This window comes from Ammodytes marinus, assembly GCF_949987685.1.
Source record: "Ammodytes marinus genome assembly, chromosome: 5".
Lineage (NCBI taxonomy): Eukaryota > Metazoa > Chordata > Actinopteri > Uranoscopiformes > Ammodytidae > Ammodytes > Ammodytes marinus.
The window spans coordinates 33,056,794-33,082,888 of record NC_137234.1 but is presented as its reverse complement, the minus strand read 5'-3'; the positions used below and the strand labels follow the sequence as shown (position 1 = coordinate 33,082,888).

The following is a 26,095-nucleotide window of genomic DNA, read 5'->3' as shown; positions in this document are numbered from 1 at the left end:
CCAAAAGATTTTGACAAAGTATATGCAATTCCAACCATGCAAGATGTCAGTGTGTAGTGAAGGTTTAGTAATAGGTTTAGTGACATATTGTACCAGAGGACAAGGTTCAACATTTATCAGCACTAAGCTGTTCATGGAAAGACCTAATCACCTCTGTGTTAATAAGTGTGAACTGTTGAAGGCATGCAGGTTCAAAATACACCCTGCCTTCCAAATCACATAATTTTTCTTTTTACTATACACAGAAGAGTTTTAGGGCCACAGGAGAGAAAAAAATCAGATAATGAAGATTTTTTTTCATTATCTCGAGAAATGTCGAGAATAAAGATGAACACTCCAAAATGCTATTGGAGTTAGTTGGGCATTTATGCATTTTCAGCAAACTACTATTGACGTGCATGTATTGGGACATCCTAAATCTATTTCTGGCATACTAAATTAATGGAAGTATGGGGATTGGAACGCAGGGACAAGCTATGGGTTCACTGTTCACAACACAACAACTTCCCCTCTGCTTCCTGAGAAACAGCTCTCAGTGAATGGAAAAGGGGGGGGGGGACTATAGGCAGGCATTTTTACATGGCGACTGCATTTCCTGTTCGTGTGTGTGGAGACCTGCAGCCTCTTATATGTGCCTTTATTAACACACTCTCTGAGGGAGGTTTGTGATGGAAAAACTAGGGAGTTCCAGACCCGCTGTTTAAGATGCTGTTGCAGATGTTTGCCTTGAGGTCTTCTAAAGGAATGTAGCACAGCTGTAAAGCCTGGCCCACAGTACCAGTGTGTTTTCAGCTCCTGCGGTGGCCTCACAGAGGGGGGGGGGGGGGGGGGGTTAGATTCTCACCGGGAACCCATGAGTGTACCAGGAACAACATGATCCCTCTTTGAGTCCTGACCTCCTATGTTGTAATACTGTATGTGCTGTTTTGTAGGATGATTGATTTTTGTCACTATGAGGCATGTGTAATGGACTACAGTGTAACCGCAACTAAACACTATTCACACAAATCACGTGTGTGTGTGTGTGTGTCCTCGGGTGTGCAGTTCTTCATGAGGGCTGACGGGTGATGATGACGCTCTTGCCTTGCTGGTAGGTTTCCACTCAGCCCCACACAGTACATCAGCTCTTATACTGTTTATATTGCTTTCTGGCACATTAGTGGCACAATAGGAGGCGAGGTGAGGGCTTCTTAATAATTCATGAAGACACATAATGCATTAAGTTTTCATGAGTTCCTTTCAAGCGGCTCCCGCCCTCCCATGGGACGCTGCTCCTTCTGCCTGCTGCAGTCAAGCTGGGAAGTCCACAAGATGAACATGCGGGAGAGAGGAGCTCTGTGCTGTAAACAGAGGAATGAGCATAAACACACCAAGGGGCAAGATGGAGCCTGCTGCTGTAGAGCCACTCTGTGGCATTAGGCAAGGTGTGGCACTCACTCACTATATGCAAAATCTGAACTGAGTCAAAGCTCCTGTTTCTACAGTATACAATGGTATTTCTCAGTGTTTTTATTCTTGCAGACACCAACTTAGTAGAAAGCTCTTGTTTTGGTAAAACACATTGTCGCCGGGCTCTAAAACCAGCTCTCTTCTTTGTTATGAAAAGCTTAAAATTCCAACCACACCTCTTCTCACACGTGCCCTGAGTCCTGCATTACACAACAGTTACTCACCTGTACTGTCAACATTGGACAAGATAAAGAATCAACAAACTATTTAAATGCCATACAAAGTCATACGTGCTTTGTAAAGCATTGGGAACACTTTTTTACTGAAAAGATTTCTAGTGATTTTATGTCTTTCTCAATCTATTTGGTCATATAACGTTCTGAGTTACACGTATTGGATAAGTTGTAAAGAACATTTTGTATTGTGTTTGAAAAGTGCTCTATCAATAAAGTTTACTATTATATTATCAAGTTGTAACTAATGGTCCATGTGTCTCTTCCTAATGCTTAGGTTATAAACCATTAATAACAATTATGGGGTTCCCAGGCTATGACAAACTATCTTTTTATTTTCAACTCTCAAATAATAATAAATATATAAAATAATAATTTTGTTTATTCAGCCTTCTCAAATGCATGCAGGCACTGTTCAGCTGAGCAAACATATCTAGTCTAAAGCAACGCCCTGCTGACATTTACACATGAACAACAGATACAATCATGTAAAATGAACCAACATAAACAATACACTACGATGAAAATTGATTTGCATTTTGCAAGATATGTTTCTTTGACATAGGCTAACAGAATCCAGGCAACTTGTGCTCCTCATTCTCTCCAGCTGTGCGTCAAAGGGAAGGGAAGTAGGTCATATGACAAAGCATTTGGCTACATTTCAGAACCTGTTCCTGTTAAGAACCAAGAGGTTGCTTAGCAGGTTCACAGTTAACATGGCCACAGAAGAATAGCCTCAGGAGTCACTATACTGCTCACAAAACAAAACAAAAACAAAGACAACTTTTGAAAATGTCAGTTCAGTTTAACATACTGGGACATTAAAAGGGAATATATATATATATATATATATATATATATATATATATATATATATATATATATATATATATATATATATATATATATATATATATATTCAGTGTTCAAAGTAGTTTCCTGTTATCTGACATACAGGGGAATTTACAGTATGTCTATGAACGCAGCACAAACGTATATCAGTGATTCTTGAGAAGTGGGACAAAACAGGGTGCAATGTTGAAAAATACAAACCCTATGTTTAGACAAATTAAATGACATGTTTGTATCCAACATATACTAAGCTACTGAGCAAAGCTTTGACACAACCTCCCAGCTTTTATCCTTTTTATCAAAATGGGCTTTTTACCTTCCCATTCCTTATTTTGTGTCAACACCGTCAGACACCAAAAACACACATTCATTTTCCCTCAATTTATGCTAGACCCATGAGAAGAATTGTGATGACAAGTATTCACCAAGACTGACAGAGGCCACAAAAAATATTTTCAAAATGTATATGACTATAGATATTTTATATCGATTTTCCTCTATGTTCTTCAGTTGAACTGTGTAATAGAATGTTTACTTTAAAATTAACAGCAATCAAGATGTGTTTCAAATTTCAAAACACATTCTCATGTTAGGTGACTGGTTAGATTTTCACATATGACCAACCATTCCTCAACAACTATGAACTAGCATTATGTATTGTTATCATAATAATATAAATCTGACAGAGTTGACACATATCTGACGGAGTTGACAAGTATATCTTATGAATTTGACATATCGGACGGTGGCGACAAAAACCCAGATAACCATCAAATACGTAGAATAATCAATAACAGTGATTTTATAACAGCTTATTATTGGCTGAGCGTTAATTCAACATTCACATTACAGTCTTTCAATCAGACTAGCTCTAAAAGACTCACACCAAATCGCCTCATTTTGTATATCATCCTGTACTATAAGAATCATCCATGACAAAAGAAGATTGTGAGAGTTTCCATTAATACAGTATTAGAAAAACTTAACCCTATTTCTGTATTTAATATAATTATAATATCTTGAAAACCACCCAAATATGATGCCTTCACATTGAATGTCAACTCCGTCATTGGCCTGTCAACTCCGTCAGACAGGAAATCTGACGGAGTTGACATCTGACGGTGTTGACATATTTAACGTTTCTTAAATAAAACAAATGGAATTAATCTAGTAGCCATTTGTTTTTTCTGTTGATGTTAGGTGCTAGTATGAACTACTTCAGGAATATAAAATTATCGAAACATTTCAAATAACTTCTTCAGTATCATGGTTGTGACGCAGGACTTTCAAGATTTGAAATGTAAAATATTCTAAAACTACAACACTTATCAGAGCCTGTCTGACTCTAATGTACTCTGCAGAGGTAGAATGCAGGGCTGGACTGGCCATCGGACCCTCGGCTGTGTGACTCGGCCCGGCCCGGCCAAGTCACACAGCCAAGGGCCCTTCCCTCTCGGGAGTGCCATGGACATATAATTGTGCGTGAAGGCTGTCAACTTCCCCTGAAAGTTAAATAACACTTTGTCCCAGGCCATTACTCATTATGATTGGTTCTAGGCTGGGCCTGGCCCAAACACACACACAGCAGAGGGCCGCCCATTCAGAGGCTGCATTGAATTGTATTATCATGCATTCAACTTCTACTCGGTAATTATGAGCATCCGACGATGGTCAGTTACGTTCAGGGCCGTCGGACTGCGGACAGGCTTGGGGGGCCCAAGGCAGAGGGGGGCTGCACCCAAAAAAATAAAAACTTTTTTTTTTTTTTTTTTTTACTGGCTCAATATAGGCCCCTGATCTTTGAAGGCCCAGAAAAACGTTATTTAGGGAAAAAAAGATTTCATGGGCCTTTCATTCGTCAGTACATTTTTGTTATTTTTTAAATAACATTGTTCGGGGCTACGAAGATCAGGGGCCTATATTGGGCCATTAAAAAATACAAACGAAGGAAAAAAATTCCCGAAGCTGACTGGATTTTTTAAACATGTACATTTCTTCTTTCTGCTTTTTGGTCATTCTGTGTCTATAAATTATTCCAGCAAATAGTAATAAATAGCTTACATAGGAAACAGTTGATTTAGCCTTAGTTTTCTCCTCAAAGTGCACCAGATTGATGAATTTTACTTTAACATTTGAAAAAAAATCTTCCGGGGGAGCATTCCCCCGGACCCCCCTAGAAGGTCGAGGGTCCACGACACAGTCTCCCAAATTCCTGTGAGAAACACTGTGTGTGTGCATGTTTATTAAGAGTCATTAGACCAGGGGTTGTGTTCAAATACGCGTAATGATTTGGTCATTCATCAATAGAAACATTGTGTTGTTATCTGGCTCAGAGAGGGACCAGTCACTCATATGTTTTGGACTATAGACAAACATAGCTTTTACATGTTTGTATTGTAAGACCGCCTCTCATAGGCCTTTCACACCGCCGCAAAATCGGAGCTAGTTCTGGGCTTGTTCGGAGTTAGAGCCAGTGTTTTGGTTTCACACCGCCAGAGAGCCTGCTCCGGGCCGTAAAAACCGGGGGAACTCATACCCCAGGATTGAGCAGGGTTTGATAAGAACTGCTTGCGCGAACGGTTGGGGGAGGGATTATCCTGACCAACCAGAGCAACTCAAACCTCATGCCCGCCATATTTAAAAACACCGCTACTACGAGACGTAAACATAACATAATTACCGAACGTAGCGATCAAATTGACCGGCGAGAATACGCTGTATGGGTCCTGTTTGCTTAAGAAAGCAAAGCGAGAGCCAACAAGTGTAAAAATAAGACGTATTCGCCGCTGTTGTTGTGCTTAAAGCTAGCGGTAGCTTTAGCGTTAGCCACAAGAGCAGCGGCGTCGGGTGACGTACACACACGTTTACAGTGACGTCATGACGTTGCTCTCTTGCCGGCTCCATGGCTGTCTCCGGTCGATGTGAAACCAACCGGTTCATAACTGGGATAAGGCTGTAACCAGTTTTGAACTGACCCCAACACCAGCCTGGAACTGACTCTTGGTTCATTTTGGTGTGAAAGGCCTATCAGAGGGCCCATCAGGACTTCCTGTATAGGGGCCCAGAATTTGGAGCAACGCCCCTGCCTCCACATATCGTATAAATAATCATGGTGGGCTGCCATGGCCAAAAATGCCAGGGCCGATTTTTTGTCCCAGTCCAGCCCTGGTAGAATGTGACAAGAGGTCCTTCATAGTGACAGCTGCCTCTTATTTTGTCTGATTGTCTTATATTTTAATGGATTGTCTGACGGTGGTGACAAAAAGTGTCCCACCACTTTGAAACCATATAAACCATGAATGTGTTGAAGAAAAACTGTTTTTATTGATATGAGAGATTATTTAGTGTTGAAAAAAGCACTTTTTGGGGCGCCCTTAGCTCAGTTGGCTCACTTTTTAATCATTAAAGTCAATTTTTAATAGGTTTTATTGCATATGAAAGATTGAAACCCTCTCTGTGGACACACTGTTTTGGACGTCATGAGAAGATAAGTGTCATATATTTGACATAATAATGATAAAATACAATTTAAGGGGATAATTGTGCTCCAGACATTCTATATATTTTTTTTTTAAGATATTTTTTTTGGCATTTTTTATGCTTTATTGATAGTGTAGAGACAGAGTTGAAATGGGGCAGAGAGGGGAGTGACATGCAGAGAACGACCGCGGGCTGGAATCGAACCCGGGTCCGCTGCTGGCCGAGGCCCATGGGGGGGACGCCCTACCAACTGAGCTAAGGGCGCCCCCAGAAATTCTATTCTTAATCCCTAATAACATCTACAATTTTAAATGTTTTTATTTTCAAAGATAACAGCAGTTACATATGGAAGACGGCCTTTTGTCCCGGTTCTCAAGAATCACTGATATACTAAGCTACTGAGCTAAGCTTTGACACAACCTCCCAGCTTTTGTTTTTTCTACCGTCATTGGCTTATCACCACCGTCAGATGTCAACTCTGTCAGATTTCCTGTCTGACGGTGTTGACATATTTAACGTTTCTTAAACATAACAAATTAAATTTATCTAGGAGCCATTTGGTTTTTCTGTTGATGTTAGGCGCTAGTATGAACTACTTCAGGAAAATTTTATTTCAAATAACTTCTTCAGAAATTGTAAGTCGGTGTTGAGATATCATGGTTGTAACACAGGACTTTCAAGATTTGGAATGTAAAATATTCTAAAACTACAACACTTATCAGAGCATGTCTGACTCTAATGTACTCTGCAGAGGTAGAATTTGACAAGAGGTCCTTCATAGTGACAGCTGCCTCTTATTTTGGCTGATGTTCTTATTTTAATGGATTGTCTGATGGTGTTGACCTAAAGTGGTCCCACCACTTTGAAACCATATAAAACATGAATGTGTTGAAGAAAAACAGTTTTTATTGATATGAGAGATTATTTAGTGTTGCTTCTGATGAAAAAAGCTCTTTTTAATAATTTAAGTACATTTTTAATAGGTTTTATTGCATATGAAAGATTCAAATCTTCTCTGAGGACACACTGTTTTGGACGTTGTGAGAAGATAACAAGTGTCATATATTTGACATAATAATGATAAAATTAAATTCAAGGGGACAATTGTGCTCCAGACATTATATTCTTAATCCCTAATAAAATCTACAATTTTAAACATTTTTAGTTTTAAACATAACAGCAGTTAGGCTACATATGGAAGACGGCCTTTTGTCCTGGTTCTCAAGAATCACTGATATATTCAGTTGGCTACAGCACTGTCATTATTTCTGTACTTTGCAGACATTCTGAATGACGTTGCAGCAGCATACTGTACCTTTAATTGACTACTGCAGTCATAAACACCTTGCATGTGTGATAACAAAATTACAAAGAAAGAGGTTGCGCCTTTAGTATCATTGTTCTTTGTCCTTTCTGGGAGAGATTATTATTAGGCTATGTTATTTAATTTAACACACACAATTTAAACACACAGCAATACAAACAAGCAAACAAACAAAAATAGTTTGCTAGATGAAGAAACTGACCATCTGAGTTTAAACGTTTAAAACAAACACGTAGAAATACAATACTAAAACAGATGCGGCTTTATAAACTCCGGGATACTTTATGTTTGTCCCGCAACCAAAATTGTCTATCCCGATTGGCTCTCACACGGACCAATGAGAGAGGAGAGCGCGAAGGGGCAAGATGGAGGAGAGGCTGAACCAAAACAGTGCCGCAGCAAAGCAAAAGAAATGAAATGAACGTGGTCTGAAACGCAATACATTATCTTGAATACGGTTAATATATTCATTTCAATAGGCCTAACGTCGACTTTCTCTCCAAGAAAGTGAAATGTCACTGAGGGCATCGTCGTGTGAAGCGCTCACTCAGAAAAGGACCGTGTCTAGCCTCCTCGGTGAGTTGACACTGACAGCTTGTTGTTCATGGAGCATCAGTACCTGAATACAGTCTGACATGAACATCCACTCTCAGATAAAATAGTCCTCCTAGCCCATCATTTTCCCCTTTTAAGCCGTTATGTGTATGTGTGTTATGTCTCGACTCGAGAGACATGGAAAGTCATTAACTGGCTATCTATTAAATTGCAAGATTTGAAGTGGAGTTTGACTTGATTCCTAACAGATATAACTTCTGTTTACACAACAGGTTATTTTTCATCTATCTGTCACGGTTTAAGTGGGATAACATTTTATAATACTAATACTATAAATAGTCATACTAATAATAATAGGGGAGAGTGGCCTAAGTTGTGCATTTTGGAAGTTGTGCCACCCCTTGTTTCTAGAAAACCGTGGAAGAAATTGGAAATGTGACCACATATGTAAGAAGAGCCATCCATTTGACTCATCCTGTAAAGAAGGGAGACACAAGGAATAAGATATAAGCACATTTAAGCTAAAAAACTGTGTTTTGCCTTTCAAAGTAAAATTTCCATGATCAAGGTTTTTTGATTATTGTGTCTGAACAATAATAGACAAGTTTGAAAACATTTGACACATGTTTTAGTGCTTTGGTATGCTACACTTTGAGTCTATACAGTTAGCACGATGTCAGCCCTAAACTGCTGCATCATGCTTATTATCCAAAATTCTTGGATTGGGGTGATTTGTGCCAAAGGGCCTAGTTGAGTTATAAGTAAGTAAAATGTATTTATAAAAGCACATTTATGACAGTTTGCACTGTCCAAAGTGCTGTACATAGTGCATTCAGTAGGTAAACAATGAAGGTAAAATAACAATAACCAAAATAAAAAACGTAAAGCCCATACATCCACATAAACACAGATAGTAGTGCAGAGGTAAGATAGTTAATGGGGAGGAAACACCAGGGTGTACATATGGGTTTTGAGACTTGATTTAAAGGCAGAAATGTAGCACGGAGCAACTAGTGCAAAGTACATTTCTGAGAGTTGTGCCAGTGGCATGGCTGTATACGCTGGTCACCAAAAGAAAGTGATTGTCTACAGTAGCTCAGAAGAGAGTGACATCTCAATTCCACTTAACGACACCACTGATGAGAGTTCAGATGGCCAGAAAGATGATGATGGTGACTTTGTCATTGTGAGCTTTGCAGGTAAAACCATTAGATCTGCTAGGCCTTGTTTAAGAAAATTGTCTTCAATCTTTGTAAAATATTTACTTTATTTACTTTAAATACACCTTAAATAAGTAATTGTCTTATGGATTTGTCTTGCATTACAGTTTATGAGATATATATCAATGGCACAATATACCCCATGGTATTCTCTCCAACCGCACAACTTACACCACACCGGGGGCAAGTTGTGCAACAAGACAAGTTTTTTTCCGAAAGCTATATTTCTTCAACAGTTTATTCCAGATCCAAAGTTTTTATTGCCAGGGATGCACAACACCCTGAAATATATGTACATATTTGAGTTGGAGACTTTACTGTCAAGGGCTCACTTTAAAATCCCTTAGAGTAAAAAGTTGCACAACTTAGGCCACTCTCCCCTACTACATGAATGTAATGGTGCCTTTCATGCCGCTCAAGGTCACCTTACAACATATTTATCATTCTATACACATTTTAAAAACGAGATTAATGTATGCTACAACTTTAGTAAAAGCAAAGGTACACAATTCTTTACATACTGTAGTTAGTCTTCATTTTGTTACACACTATTGTGACTGTGTCCACGTGAACATGCTGTGTTGTTCCAGCTGGTCGCGTGGTGAAGAGGCCGAAGCGGGAAGACGCTCCCCGGCTGCAGGAGGCCACCCTCCAGCTACTGGAGCAGCAGCAGGACCTCAGCAGTCTGCTAGGAGAGGCCGGGGTGAGAGAGAGAGATTGAGGCAATGTGACTGAGTGAGTGAGTGAGAGAGAGAGAGAGAGTGAGTGAGTGAGTGAGTGAGTGAGAGAGAGAGAGAGAATATGAGTGATTGAGTGAATGAGTGAGAGAGTGAGTGAGAGAATATGAGTGAGTGAGTGAAATAATGAGTGAGTGAGTGAGTGAGTGAGTGAGTGAGTAAGTGAGTGAGTGAGAGAGTGAGTGAAAGAATATGAGAGAGAGTGAGTGAGTGGAGAATATGAGTGAGTGAGTGAGTAGAGAATATGAGTGAGTGAGTGAATGAGTGTGAGAGAGAGAGTGAATGTGAGTGAGTGAGAGAATATGATTGAGTGAGTGAATGTGTGTGAGAGAGAGACAATATGAGTGAGTGAATATGAGTGAGTTAGTGAGTGAGAGAGAGAGTGAGAGAATATGAGTGAGTGAGAGAATATGAGTGAGTGAGAGAATATGAGTGAGTGAGAGAGAGAGAGTGAATGTGAGTGAGAGAGAGAGAGTGAGAGAATATGAGTGAGTGAGAGAATATGAGTGAGTGAGAGAGAGAGTGAGAGAATATGAGTGAGTGAGAGAGAGTGAGTGAATATGAGTGAGTGAGAGAATATGAGTGAGTGAGAGAATATGAGTGAGTGAGAGAGAGAGTGAGAGAATATGAGTGAGTGAGAGAATATGAGTGAGTGAGAGAGAGTGAGTGAATATGAGTGAGTGAGAGAATATGAGTGAGTGAGAGAGAGAGTGAGAGAATATGAGTGAGTGAGAGAATATGAGTGAGTGAGAGAGAGTGAGTGAATATGAGTGAGTGAGAGAATATGAGTGAGTGAGAGAGAGAGTGAGAGAATATGAGTGAGTGAGAGAGAGAGAGAGTGAGATAATATGAGTGAGTGAGTGAGTGAGTGAGTGAGTGAGTGAGTGAAAGAATGTGAGTGAGTGAGTGAGTGAGAGAGAGTGAGATAATATGAGTGAGTGAGTGAGTGAGTGAAAGAATGTGAGTGAGTGAGAGAGAGTGAGAGAATATGAGTGAGTGAGAGAGAGAGTGAGAGAATATGAGTGAGTGAGAGAGAGTGAGAGAATATGAGTGAGTGAGAGAGAGAGTGAGAGAATATGAGTGAGTGAGAGAGAGTGAGAGAATATGAGTGAGTGAGAGAGAGTGAGAGAATATGAGTGAGTGAGAGAGAGTGAGAGAATGAGTGAGTGAGTGAAATAATGTGAGTGAGTGAGTGAGTGAGAGATTGAGTGAAAGAATATGAGAGAGAGAGAGAGAGAGTGAGAGTGAGTGAGTGGAGAATATGAGTGAGTGAAAGAGAGAGTGAATGAGTGTGAGTGAGAGAGAGATAGAGAGTGAGTGAGTGAGAGAGAGTGCATGTATGTGAGCAGGAGAGTGTGAATAATGACATGTTATACTCATCTGTGGACTACAACTGACAATGTCACGACTGTCAGATGATGAACAAAATGCGTTTAAGGCGGAGCCAGCAATTCTGGAGACCGCTTGTTGTCAAAATGGCTTTTTCTCAGAGCCTAGGCCGTTCATAAACACCAGATTATTCCAGCACACACATTTCGGAGTGATTACGGATAATATGGAGGAGAAAATATTCACTGATTTTGACAAAGTGATTTTGACAACAGTGTTCTCCAGAATTGCTGACTCCACCTTTAAAAAAGGAAACTATAATATTAAGGTAGAATGTACTGTATACTGCATTTACCCTGTGTGCCAATTCATTTGTCTTTCGTAGGAAATATTTTTCCTTGTGGCTCAAAGTAAGGTTGCTTTATTGCACAGAACAACAAAAATACATTGTATTAGAATCAACCAGTGCTCCTAGGTGACTTACACAGGGATGACACACTGCACAATGGATTTAAAGTTTTAGAGAAAGCTACTTCATACTCAGGAGTTGACCTTTGTGTGCTAGGAACTAGTTAGAACTAAGGCAGAGGGTGTTCTATTGTGTACAGACTGTCAAGTCCTCTGAGGCAAATGGCTACATGGGATTTTTATATTTGATTTGAACTGATACGAGTGACGTACACTTTCAATTATTGCTGTCCTGTGTCATTAATGTATCTTAACTATATTTTTCCCTCTTTTTTGTGTAGAATCCAGATCTGCACAAGGTTTTCCCCTGTCAGAATGGAGAGCAGAAAGAGTCCGGAGGCGTCACATGTGCCCTCACAGCCTCACTGCTGGGTGAGTGTTTGATACAAGATGTCAGCCTTCAGAGGATGGATGTACTGTACAGCACAGAGGCTGCTGAACATCTAATATTCACAAAGTCATTGCAGAACAAACAGCTGTTAAACTAGGAAGAAATGAGTGTTGAACGCAGTTGCAGTTTCAAGCGAGGACATACTGTATGAAACTCTCTGTGTTGGTTGTGTGTAAGGAGTCAACAACACCTCAGCAGCTGAATGGCTGATATATATATATATATATATATATATATATATATATATATATATATATATATATATATATATATATATATATATATATATATATATATATATATATATATATATATATATATATATATATATATATATATATATATATATATATATATATTTATATATTAGGGATGGCCATTTAGAATTTTTTCTTTAACCGGTTAACCACCAGAATTAACGGTTATTAACCGGTTAACCGTTAAGATTTAATGTAGCCTATTTATAGTGAAATACCTGAAGCATTCTAGCAGGGCTCCAGACCTTCTTTGTGCAAGGACCGGCATATTCAATTAAAAACTATTCAGGGACCAGTAGCCAATGTTTATTCATTTTGACACAGTTCACTTTCTTACATCCAGTTTAGCGATATCAAAATAAGAGTCTGGAGTTGAGAGAAATTAAGATGATTGAATTTTTTTTAACCGTTTAACCTTTAGTATTAACCGGTTAAAGATATTCTTAACGGTTAACGGTTAACCAGTTAACCATGGACATCCCTAATATATATATATATATATATATATACAGGTGAAACTCGAAAAGTTAGAATATCGTGCAAAAGTTCATTTATTTCAGTAATTCAACTTTAAAGGTGAAAATAATATCTTATACAGACTCATTACATGCAAAGTGAGATATGTGAAGCCTTTATTTGTTATAATTGTGATTATTATGGGTTACAGTTTATAAAAACCCCAAATTCTAAATCTCAGATAATTAGAATATTACATAAAATCAATAAAAACAGTTTTTTAAATACAGAAATGTCGGCCCTCTAGAAAGTATAATCATGCATATGTTCTAAGTACTTGGTTTGGGCCCCTTTTACATGAATTCTTGCCTCAATGCGGCGTGGCATGGATGCTATCAGTCTGTGGCACTGCTGAGGTGTTATGGAAGCCCAGGTTGCTTTGATAGTGGCCTTCAGCTCCTCTGTATTGTTGGGTCTTGTGTGTATCATCTTCCTCTTGACAATAGTCCATAGTTTCTCTATGGAGTTCAGGTCAGGAGAGTTGTCTGGCCATTCATGCACAGTAATACCATGGTCAGTCAACCATTTACCAGTGGTTTATGGTACTGTGGGCAGGTGCCAAGTCTAGCTAGAAATGGAAATTGTCATCACCATAAAGCTTGTCAAGAGAAGAGACAGAAGCATGAAGTGCTCTAAAATCTTCTGGTAGATGGCTGTGGTGACTTTGGACTTGATAACACAGTGGACCAACAGCAGCAGATGACATGGTGCCTCAAATCATCACTGATCCAAATGAAATGTTGCGTTTCATTTGGAAATCAAGGTTCCACAGTCTAGAGGAAGAGTGGAGGGGCACAAAATCCAAGGGGCTTGAAGACCACTGTCAAGTTTCAACAGTCAGTGATGATTTGAGGCACCATGTCATCTGATGGTGTTGGTCCACTGTGTTATCAAGTCCAAAGTCACCACAGCCATCTACCAGGAGATTTTAGAGCACGTCATGCTTCTGTCTGTTGACAAGCTTTATGGAGATGCTGAATTACTTTTTCCAGCAAGACTTGACACCTGTCCATAGTGCCAAAACCACGAGTAACTGATTGACTGACCATGGTGTTACTGTGTTGATTGACCAGACAACTCACCTGACCTGAACCCAATAGAGAAACTATGGAGTATTGTCAAGAGGAAGATGAGACACACCAGACCCAACAATACAGACGAGCTGAAGGCCACATCAAAGCAACCTGGGCTTCCATAACAACTCAGCAGTGCCACAGGCTGATAGCATTCATGCCACGCCGCATTTAGGCAATAATTCATGCAAAAGGGGCCCAAACCAAGTACTTAGTACATATGCATGATTATACTTTCTAGAGGGTCGACATTTCTGTATTTAAAATCCTTTTTGTATTGATTTTATGTAATATTCTAATTTTCTGAGATTTTGAATTTGGGGTTTTCATAAGCTGTAAGCCATAATAATCACAATTATAACAAATAAAGGCTTGAGATATCTCACTTTGAATGTAATGAGTCTATATAATATATTAGTTTCACCATTTAGGTTGAATTACTGAAATAAATGAACTTTTGCACGATATTCTAATTTTTCGAGTTTCACCTGTATATGTTCAATCTTTATCTTTATCTTTACTGGAGAGATCGTTTAGCAGTGACCCTCATTTCCAATGATGTCGAGAAACAACGCAAAGCAAAAAACAACACAAACACTATGTACAATGCTCATTCATCAAATACACAACAAGCTGATAAAGAGCCAAAACCATTGAAACACTTAGACAGTGATGTAGAATGGCTGCATTGAAAATGACATCGCTGAAAGTACAACATAGTTCTTTTCAATATAGCCTACAATGTAGCCTAATTAAAACAGTTGCAGGTAGAGTTGGGCAGATTTAAGATAACATCTGTTAAAGGGTATGAAGGTATTTATTCGGATATACAGTACCTCAAATTCCCACCACCCTTTCACGCTTTGCATCAATGTTCCCTTTTTGGACTCCTGGACAACTATCAGTTTTCAGATGTCATTTCACCACACAGTCAAATGCTATGATCTACATGCTGTGTGTGTGTGTGTGTGTGTGTGTGTGTGTGTGTGTGTGTGTGTGTGTGTGTGTGTGTGTGTGTGTGTGTGTGTGTGTGTGTGTGTGTGTGTGTGTGTGTGTGTGTGTGTGTGTGTGTGTGTGTGTGTGTGTGTGTGTGTGTGTGTGTGTGTGTGTGTGTGTGTGTGTGTGTGTGTGTGTGTGTGTGTGTGTGCAGTGTGTGAGCTGCGGCGGCAGGCCTGTCAGCTGGGTGTCCCTGTGGCCGTGCTGTCAGTGAAGGTGGTGCTGGAGAGACTGATGGAGATCACTGGAGCTGAGGACAAGGCCCACAGCAAAGGCCTGCTCACCTCCTCTCAGAGAGTAAGGAGTATTGGGCCAATTTGAAATATATTAGAAATGCACTCACTTTTAATGTTGCCAAACTATACAGTCATGCCCAAAATTCTTCATACCCCTGGCAAATTTTGACTTGAAGTTACTTTTATTCAACCAGCACGTTTGTTCTTAATTGTAAATGACAAAGGCTTCTCCCAGAAGATAATAAGACCATGTACAAGAGGCATCGTTGTGTAAAAAAAAATGTTCAGCTTTTATTTACATTTGAACAAAAAGTGGCATGTCCAAAATGATTCATACCCTTCTCAATAATCAATAGAAAAAGCCTTAAAGCTACTACGAGTAAGTCGGCACGTTGGCGACACCTTTGAACAAAAGCGGTAGTATTATTACGACGCCAGCTGTCGTGAAGCTGTTTGCTTGCTCGTGCAGGGCTGCAAGATTCAAATAATCAGGAAGCAATATGGTGCGTGTCCGTGTGTGGACTCTTTTCGGCTCGGTGAGAGTGGTGGTGACACAGCATCTACTAATGCCAGTAGGCCTAAGTGCTAAACACACCTGATTGCAATGAGTTGATGCATTGTCACCTCTCACGGAGCTGAACGAGTCTTTAGTAGGCTACCGCTCATTCATTTAGGAGTAAACACTGCAGTCTAGGTTCACTCCGTGAAATTGTGTAGGCCTATACGTTGCTTGGCAACGCCCTCCCACCCGCCTATCACTCTCCCTTTTTTGCTTTTCTTCATTGCATTTTCTTTTTTTGCTTTGATGGTTCAGCCCCGTTATCAATTATGACGACAAATAACTGTCTCAAACAAGGCTCCCGCTCCCCTTCTAGGGTGACCAGATCGCATTTCCATTACTTTTCACACGTCCCGCAAATTGAGACGTTGTCCCGCATTGTTATTGAAAGTGAGCCCCCCTTTTTGAATGCGTGTTTTATAATCTGGTAGCCTATATATCCGATAGCTCTGTGGAGACAGCAGTCTGTGAGTGTGCGTCTCTCCGTTTGTCTCTGTGTGTGTGTATCGCACTGTCGGGGGGCTGCTGGGCTCATTGGGCTCTGTGAAGGTGCTGCCTGCTTCAGCATTTCCTTTCTGTTACTTCAAAATAAAAGCCAACTCACGTTTGTCAAGTGAAATGCTTATGTGAAGCCAGTGAAATGCTTTTAATGTGAAGCCGCAGCCTTAACTCTATTTGTTTAACAGTAGCTAACTTAACTGCTGCGCGCTGATCTAAAGATAGTGTTTTTTAATATAGAAAGCCGTGTCTCTGGCATTACCGGTGGTGACACGAGTTTATTTTGCTAAAGAAAACGGCACTTTGTCCCGCACAAACGTAGTCTTTGTCCCACATCTGGTGAATTGGGATCTGGTCTCCCTATCCCCTTCCCTCACCTGGAGCCATAGGCTTCTCAAATCGCGTTCCTGCGCCACACTGAAATCTGCGACCAATGCGGATATGTGACCATAGAGCATGCACGCGTGAACCGAAAATCGGACTGGGTGTACGACCAGATCAAATGCAGTAATAAAAACTATATAAAAACGTCTTTCTTTGCACTGATGGACTTGTTTGCTGTTAAAGGTAATTTATGATTATGAGAGGAAACATGAGGCTGTTTAAAAGATATTTAAAAGTTACTCGTTGCCGCTTTAATTGGCTATTACAGCAATCAATATTGTGTCAAAATTTGCCAGGGGTATGAATAATTTTGTGCATGACTGTACATGGATGCCTGATTATGTCACATCTTACATACTGTATGACAAGCTGGGGGCAAACTAACAGTTTGTCATTGAAGCCATTAGCAACTCTTTACAAGAGAACACTCAAAGTGTTGGACCAGAAGCCTAACAGCTCACATCATTGTACTATATTAAATAACCGTAAACTGCTGAGCTGGGAAGATGTAATCAAATATAAAAACATCTGCCTGGTTTTAAAAATGTTGCATAACACCGCTCCTCCTCCTTTAAAGTCATTCACAATCCAACGTAACAGCAGCAATCAGATCACCAGAAGCACCACACGGGGTGACCTTCTGATCCCATTTAGAAAAAGCACATTTGGTCAACAATCATTTTCTGTTAGAGGAATACCAAATTGGAATTCACTGCCTACCACTATCAAAGATATACATACATACTCCACCTTCACACGTTTATCTAGTTTTCATGAAAACATGCCTGTAAATGCCCATCAAATAGATGCCACGCACTCTTCTTACAATCAATGTGCCATATGGATTTTTATTTTAAAGGTCAGCTACTCCTTTAGTATATAGAGTCTTTAGATTGACCTGTGTCATTGTGGTTACGTTTTAGACACAGTGACTTGTTGTTTGTGGTTTCCCCGGTGCCACGTCTTCACTGTTATAGTACTTCTGCATATTTAAAATGACTGCTGTGTCACATCTGTGCTGCTGGTCTGTTTGCAGTTTGTGGTTTAACATTGCTACAGTGTCAACAACAGAAGACTCAAACGTTTGGTTCAGAGTGCAGACATTATGTCAAATATAAATTCCCTGTCAAGGTTCAAGGTTGTATGTAACTCATCGCCCTCTGGCCTGGGCCCACTGTAGAAAACACGCAAATGGGTAAAAAAATTAGCCAATACTGACCCTGTGTTCCAAATCGCAAACTCTTTATTTTTTCTATTCTACATACTACATCCGACGATAAAAATAATCTAGTTAGGATGCAGTAGGCATACTATTGGGGCATACTTTTACTTATTTATTTCATCATAACATTGCGCCTTGATCTTACCTCTTGGTTTTATATCCGTCGCATCCCCGTTTGTTTTCATATGGAGGCTCCGTCGATGTGACGTCACTTCATGTGCGCACTGGATTATGGGTCAGAATCGCCCAAATAGCATGCTGTTTTCAACACTAAAAATCTTGGCCGGATGTAGTAGACATCCAGGTACTTCTAACCATCCTAAATCTGGCCACAAGAATCGGGACATCCTTAATCTTTTTTCTACCATACTAAATAGTAGGAAGTATGCGATTTGGAACTCAGGCAGAGTCACCTGAAGATGAGGAAATGTATAAACACTGCCTCCCACACTGCAAAAACTGAGCTCTACACAAATCCAATTCACCTAGTTTTATATTATGTTATATTATGCGTATGCGCAATATATCAACATTTCATGTACTAAAAGAAAACAACCATATCTAGAGGGAACGTCAATATTGTAGATATAATTAATCAACAACAGTCTGGAAACGCTTTATTTTGGCTGCCACTCGAGACAGTAAAAATATACAAGGGGCCGGTCAAACTCAGATCTACTGGCATAGACGGCTAGTTGGGACATTTTTTTTACGTTGAACCCTGCCTGTACTATAAGTGTCATGTCTGTCCGCTCTAGGTCCAGCTGTGTGTCCTGATGGAGACCAGCAAAGAACTGCTGTCACAGGGAGCCCTCTGCCCTAAACTGCTCTGGCAGGAGTACAGAAGAGATCAGGTGTGTGTGTGTGTGTGTGGGGTGTGTGAGCTTTTGTTAGAGTTCATGCACTGAATATATGAGGCCTTAATATGGTATTTATTTCTTATTAGGTTTTTGTAAAAAATGTAATTCCATCAAGGTTCCTTTGAATGCATTTGTTTGGAGTTTTCAGTCATGAGTTTTGTGCAGCAGAGTCAAAGTTAAACGTTAAAAGTGAAAAATAAGAGTTTCCCCCTCCCTTTATTTATCCCTTTACAGTTGGTTAGAAAGTGCCACAAACCAACTCAGCTGGACTTTCCTCCATAGTGGAACGGATGTAGTAAATGACATTTTCAATGTGGTGTTTTTACAGAGGCTACCTAATCTGGAGGTGGTGTACCATCTTCACTTTCACAACATCTTCACTCTGAAGTCCATATTAGAGTGGTGAGAAATGATAGTCCACAGTTTTAGGCACATTCTCTAGTATAATTTGATTAATATCTATCTATCTATCTATCTATCTATCTATCTATCTATCTATCTATCTATCTATCTATCTATCTATCTATCTATCTATCTATCTATCTATCTATCTATCTATCTATCTATCTATCTATCTATCTATCTATCTATCTATCTATCTATCTATCTATCTATCTATCTATCTATCTATCCATCCATCCATCCATCCATCCATCCATCCATCCATCCATCCATCCATCCATCCATCCATCCATCCATCCATCCATCCATCCATCCATCCATCCATCCATCCATCCATCCATCCATCCATCCATCCATCCATCCATCCATCCATCCATCCATCCATCCATCCATCCATCCATCCATCCATCCATCCATCCATCCATCCATCCATCCATCCATCCATCCATCCATCCATCCATCCATCCATCCATCCATCCATCCATCCATCCATCCATCCATCCATATCCATCCATATCCATCCATCCATCCATCCATCCTCAACCTAAAGGAAGTGGAGGGCATTGAAAGTTCCATGCATGGCTGACACCTTTCCTCTATGAGATGAACCTTAAGCTGTTGTTGTTGTTGTTGTTGTTGTGTGTGTCTTCAGTGATGAAGAAGTGAGTGTGTGGTTGATGTCTCAGCTGAAGGCTCTGTGTGACCGGACCGTTCCACAGGGAGAAGAGGAGACCAACCAGGTTCAACACAAAGTCTTGTCTGGTGAGGACACACATGTCTCTCACCCCTCTCTTAGTAGTCCTGCTTCATTGAAAAAGTCAACTCAATCATTCATCACACACACAATGTGCCTTTTTAGATTCCTCACCTGTAGCACCTCAGTTCACATCGTGTGGGGGACTATTTGTTAGCCAGCAGTAATGGGCAGTAAGGTTTTACTGTAATCATTTTACTTTTCCCTTAAACAAGTACGTTATCGAGTAGAATCAGAATTTCATTAATATTATTACTCGTTACAGAAACAGAAATAACTCCATACAACGTCACTTTTATGGATTCTTTAGGATATTGTTTGTAATCTAATAGGTGCAAAACTAGTCATGACGTGCTGCAAAACGACATGCCTCTCGCCTGTCTCTTTCACTGAATTATCCCTTTAACTTCAACAGAAACCACCTAAAGAAACAAAAAACTAAATACACTTGTGGTGGTTTAAATGTTGACCAAATGCTATTCTGTATGCTGATGGTGTTAGGGCTAACCATAGGCTAATGCTAATCAAAGAGCCTGTGTGTTGTAGCTGTGGTGGGAGTCCTGGTGGGAAGCGGATTGGAGCCCAGCCAGGAGCCGGCTGCTGCAGAGCGGAGGATGTCCCTGCTCTGCTGCTCCGTGCTGGACCACATGCTCTACTGTGAGTCTACATGGAACATTTTCTAAAGCACAAAGACTCACCACTCCAAAGCTATTTTCCACTTATTTAACTGCTGTGGTCATTTCAGTGCTTTCCATCACACTCTTGCTCTTTAACTTGTAACTGTGTGTGTGTGTGTGTGTGTGTGTGTGTGTGTGTGTGTGTGTGTGTGTGTGTGTGTGTGTGTGTGTGTGTGTGTGTGTGTGTGTGTGTGTGTGTGTGTGTGTGTGTGTGTGTGTGTGTGTGTGTGTGTGTGTGTGTGTGTGTGTGTGTGTGTGTGTGTGTGTGTGTGTGTGTGTGTGCGTGCGTGCGTGTGTGTGTCTTCTTCAGGGCTCCTGGACACTGTGGATGGGACACTGCAGTCTGCTGGAGCCGGGGCCCAGCTATGGTTCGTTGCTTTTTTTTGTCTTATGCACATGTACTCAGACTGTCTGCAGAAAGCTGTGGTGGTCCTTCAGGGGTTAGAGGTCAGCTCAGGTGGAAGGAGATGTCAGGAGACTAGGATGTCTTGAGCAGAAATATTTAAACAAGACAGCAGCAAAAGTGTAATGCCATTCAGTTCTGACGGACTCTTCTTGAGAGCGCTGTTTTAACCCCGCTCTGTCTCCAAAGCCTTGTTTCCACCGAGTCGTGCGATTAGGTTCGATTTCGGCTCAGCATGCATTTATTTGCTATTCCACTGGAAAGGGTACCAAAATAAGTGCACTTTGCCGCACCTATTTCCGTCACCCTTTTGTTGGGGAAACAAGCCGTCCCAAGTGGAGCTACACACTGCAGTCGGTTGATTGGTTGACACAATCATAATTTCCGTGCGAGAGATAAACCGTTGTGTGTGGTAAACTAATCAAGAGTGAATAGTCTTGTGTTTAGAGAAACATTTTGGCGCGCTGCCCTTTGTTTATTGTGTGGTGTTACTTAGCTGTCGGCTCTGACCCATTGACTGTTTAAACTCTGACCGCGTCTATCGCCGTCCGGCATAAACCCCGCCTACCAAGTAAGGGGAGACGGGGAGCTGACGGGGAGAGCTGGTCTCTTCTGCACTCTTCTCACTAAACTCTGGCACCGCAGTGTGAACATTCCTGCTGCTTGTCTAATCTTGAACACGTTGAGAGCAGAGCACCTGGAACCTCCAATCAGACGCTGTGTTGTCTTCAATCAGTGTAACAGTAGCTCTAACTGTCATTGTCTGCTCGCTCTGAGGCTTCACACACACACACACACACACACACACACACACACACACACACACACACACACACACACACACACACACACACACACACACACACACACACACACACACACACACACACACACACACACACACACACACACACACACACACACACACACACACACACACACACACACACACACGCACACACACACACACACACACACACAGTGAGTCACAGCCTCTTGACCCTGTCTGCGGCAGCAAGCTGTTTATTTAACAAGGAGGTAGTCTTGGACAGCAGTTACTCATAGTACAACGCTGTGCTTGTGTGTAAAACACTGACGGTGGGATTTACCCCCTCTGACTCAGTTAGAAGTTCAAAGCTGTTTCAATATATAACAACTTTTAGGATGCATTATTTACATGTCTCAAGATTCAAGAGGTGTATTTGTTATATGCAAAACAATTCCAGCAGCAGTCAGTGGTAATGCAATTCTTCATACCCAGACTCCCTTCAACAATACAATATAAAAGAAGGAAAACCCAAGTGAAGAGAGCAACACCTGAGACACAAATAAACAGTGTGCAAGGACACAGTGCAGATAAAAAAGTCTAAAAAGAAGGTGCACCATATAAATATAAACTAAATTTAGAATGTAAAATAAAATGTAAATGAAATAGAATAGTGTACATGGAAATAAGAATAAAAATAATAGTAGCTGTAGTGTAAACTGTGTTTCTTCCTCCTGTGCCCTGTGTGTGTTTTGTGCAGGATTGAGATATTTGATGCCTCACTGTGTGGAGTGTCGGCATCAGCAGAGGCCCTCCAGCTCTTCTTCACACACTCCCTCACACAGACTCTCACTTACAAGCCTCGACTTACAGGTACAAACAAGCAGTGGACCATTTAACAGCTCCATGATGATACCTCATTTGCCTACACTCATTAGCTTGGAACTTAAAATAATGGTGGTAAGAAAATCCATTTATTTATATGTTGTTCTGAATAACGACATAATTGATGGACATTTATGTAAAGATGCAAGACTATAGCCGATGGGTCATTCCCATCTGTATTCCCTTCTGGCATGTTGATGTTAGATTAACATGTTCAACATGTCACAACACCATAATATTCCATAAAAAAATAACAATGAAGAGAACAATAAACAAACAGTTAAGCAAAAAAACAATGTCGCTCACAACAAACCAGTCTTTAGGGGACCATACCAATTTGGTGCTAATTGCTAAAGTGTTAAGGTATTTAAAGTGCTGATGTTATTGCACATCGCCCTGTTGCACAAGTTATGCATACAACGATGTGTATGTGAAGATATTATTTTACTTTAATTAGCATACAGCTGTATTTATGTATTAACAATGGCACATTTTTAGCCATAGATGTATGAATACAGGGTGAAAGGCCTGGTTTGGGAAAAAACAACAACTTTCAATAAGTATCCTTCCTGATGTACAATACATGATGCTGTCGTAATTATAAAAGGAGTTTTTTCTAGAAAAAGAAAAGTATGATAAACTGAAGTCATATGTCCTCAGTGTCTGATGCCATCAGTCTGCAGAGCGAGTGGACCTTTGCAAAGGCCAGCAGGATGTTGACTTCTCTCTTCCACAAGGTAAATGTTTTCATCACGTCGCTTGTTTGAACCTAAAGCTTTCCCTTTGTCAAAGACGTGTGCCAAGATTAAAATTACCTTTTGAAAGTGAGAGGGCATATGAATAAAACTGTTTTTATAGCTTCTCATAAACTCTCCCCCCCAGTCTGTCACTCTGGCCTTTTGTATTTCACATGCCATCTGTGGATTTCTGAGTGACAGGTGACTGTGACTGTACGACGAAGCAAATTTGACATGGCCCAGCTTTCTTTGCTTAAGCTGGCTCAACAAAAGCTAAAGAAACGCTCGGAGATAGCAGTTATCAACTGGATTTGGAGTTGTCTTCATCAGGCTCTGTGCGCGTTCACATCGCTCTACTATATCCAGTGTATGGTTCACATAGGGGAGAACGGGGGAATGTAAGGCATTGGGTAATGTGAGACACCCGCTGTATCTAGGCAATGGAACACATTTTTGGTCATGTGAGAGATATGTTTTCAAGCCCCTCTCATTTCCACTCGGCCATGAAAGAGAGGACCTCATGGTGATGTTGTAAGCATGTTTCTTTCACAAAAATTTATTTTTTGCATGTAAAAGTACATTTTCTTGCTGTCAACTTAATCGATTGTTGTGCCAAAGCAAATTGATTCACGTAGAAAAACTTCTATCATCGTTGATGAACTACCAACATGTGATGATGATGTAACCTTCTGGTGACCCCTAGAGGTGGGGTATCTACAGAGCCGGCCCAAGCCTTCAGGGGGCCCTAAGCGAAATATGATTAGGGGGCCCCTCTCCAATGTTAGCGCTGCTGAAACTATAGATCTGTGTTAAATATAATTCACACACCCAGTGTTTTCCACTGTGCAGCTGTGCGAAAATATTAGACAACCGAGATTCGGGGGTATGCCCCCCCGGGAGATTTTTTTAACCTTTTTAAAGTGAAATGCATGAATCTGGTGCACTTTGAGAGGAAAATTAAGAGGCTAAATCTGAGAAATGTTGTGTAAACAAATAATTTGGAGACACTGGGTCAGATGAATTAGAAGCTATTGAAGAAGGACACATGGATTTTCCATAAAAATATTAATATAAAATAAAATATTATGGAGGGTCCTCTGGGTTGGGCTTGGAGCTCTTTTTCTTTTACGGGACATATTTCTCTGTAATATAGTGAATGCATTTAAATGCAGTGAGAGGAACGAAGCAGAAGAACTCTGTTGTCCAGCTATTGTATCTTTTTTTCCACAGACGAGGATGAAATAGGCTATAGACTATACACAGTGCATGGGCAACTGAGGGCAGCCCCATTTCCAATTGTTTTTAAATAAACTCAATACACACTGTGCATGGATGTGAACGTGACATGATCAGATCATTTCGGATTACCTCCCAGATGAACTGATTACATTTTTAGGCTATTAATTATCTAGACCAAAACATGTTATTCCTTTTTTGTATGATAACTCACATTTGCATAATATGATGTTAATATCAAACACACAAACTAAAAAATAAATAAATAAAACATTTATTTTTTTTTGGAGGGGGCCCCCCTGGCGGTCGGGGGCCCTAAGCGACCGCTTAGTTCGCTTATGCCTCGGGCCGGCTCTGGGTATCTATTCTAAATGTCTATGTCTAAGTTTATATCCGGTTACTTAAGATTCTAAGTTCACATTTGATTGGTAAGGGGATTGATTGTAGTTTAATACAGGGCTTGGCGATATGACCAAAATCTCATATCCCGATATAGGAATTTCATATCCCGATAACGATACATTTGACGATATAGCATATTTTCTGTAAATTCAATTAATAAATATAAAAATTTCATATAAATAATTAAATTCTCAGCAAATAAAGTATTTACCCATATATGATTATTTTCTGCTTTAATTCAAACGCAAGTTTTCAAGCATTCAACAAATAGAAAATGTAAATATGACATTTGAGTAGTTTTGGGCCGTGTAGGGTTTCAGGGTAGCCTGGTGCCACTGCTACCAGACCATCGTACTCATTTCATTTGTAAATGGTAAATGGACTTGACTTATATAGCGCCTTCTAGACGATTTTCTCAGCACCAAAGCGCTTTACATATCTTACCACATTCAACCATTCATACACACACTCATACACCGATGGCAATTGTACAGAAGGTCTGGAACTGCTCTATTTGGCAAACGTTCACTCACTTGGAGGCGGGTGTCTGTTGAAGTTTAAAACTATTGGATCTGCCCAGTGCCACTCTGGATCTGCCAACCAATCACATAACGGGGGCTTTTCAAAGTGAATTGAAGATTATCCTGGTGAGTTAACGGTTCTGTTAGCTAATAAGCATTGGGTTAGCCGCTTAGCATTACCTTGTTGTTGATAAAATTAGTAATTGTAACGATAATATCAAACATGTTTGATAATGTCGGAACGTCAAGACGGGAAGAAGACTGGCTGAAATCGGGTCGGATGACCACCTTACACCAAACGACTGAGATAACGGGCGCGTGCCACAACTCCAGCACGACTCCTGTGATTTCAGTCCGACATTGGAAGATTGTCTGCGACTGTCAAATCGCGTGAAAAGTTGTGTAGTGTAAGCCCAGCATAAGTTGAGAGTGGAATGCTGCCATACAATTTATTTAATCTTATTTAGGATCCCCCATCAGTTATATTTTATAAAAGATAAAACAAATCAATGCATTTAACATTACATAAATGCTTCCACATTGTCAATAAAACAAAGAAATAGCTAAGAGATATTAAGTATTGCTGTTACATTCACATTTCCTTCAAAACCAACATTTGAGACATGCCACACATCCAAATGAATACATTTATTTTACCACTCGTTCTCTCAGT

General features: G+C 40.3%; 1 protein-coding gene across 1 annotated transcript in view; it reads left to right on the top strand.

Annotated features, from left to right (window-relative positions):
- Window positions 1–7,808: 7,808 nt before the first annotated feature.
- Window positions 7,809–26,095, top strand: part of fanca (FA complementation group A) — a gene marked incomplete at its 3' end in the record, with an annotated part of 54,559 nt that continues 36,272 nt past the window's right edge. The window contains exons 1-11 of the mRNA XM_080027742.1: window positions 7,809–7,914; window positions 9,704–9,816; window positions 11,929–12,019; window positions 15,035–15,177; window positions 18,538–18,633; window positions 18,968–19,041; window positions 19,694–19,803; window positions 20,342–20,452; window positions 20,783–20,840; window positions 22,402–22,514; window positions 23,187–23,263. Of these exons, the coding sequence (XP_079883868.1) occupies window positions 7,851–7,914; window positions 9,704–9,816; window positions 11,929–12,019; window positions 15,035–15,177; window positions 18,538–18,633; window positions 18,968–19,041; window positions 19,694–19,803; window positions 20,342–20,452; window positions 20,783–20,840; window positions 22,402–22,514; window positions 23,187–23,263 (1,050 nt within the window). The 5' untranslated portion in view covers window positions 7,809–7,850. The remainder of the gene's footprint in view (window positions 7,915–9,703; window positions 9,817–11,928; window positions 12,020–15,034; window positions 15,178–18,537; window positions 18,634–18,967; window positions 19,042–19,693; window positions 19,804–20,341; window positions 20,453–20,782; window positions 20,841–22,401; window positions 22,515–23,186; window positions 23,264–26,095) is intronic.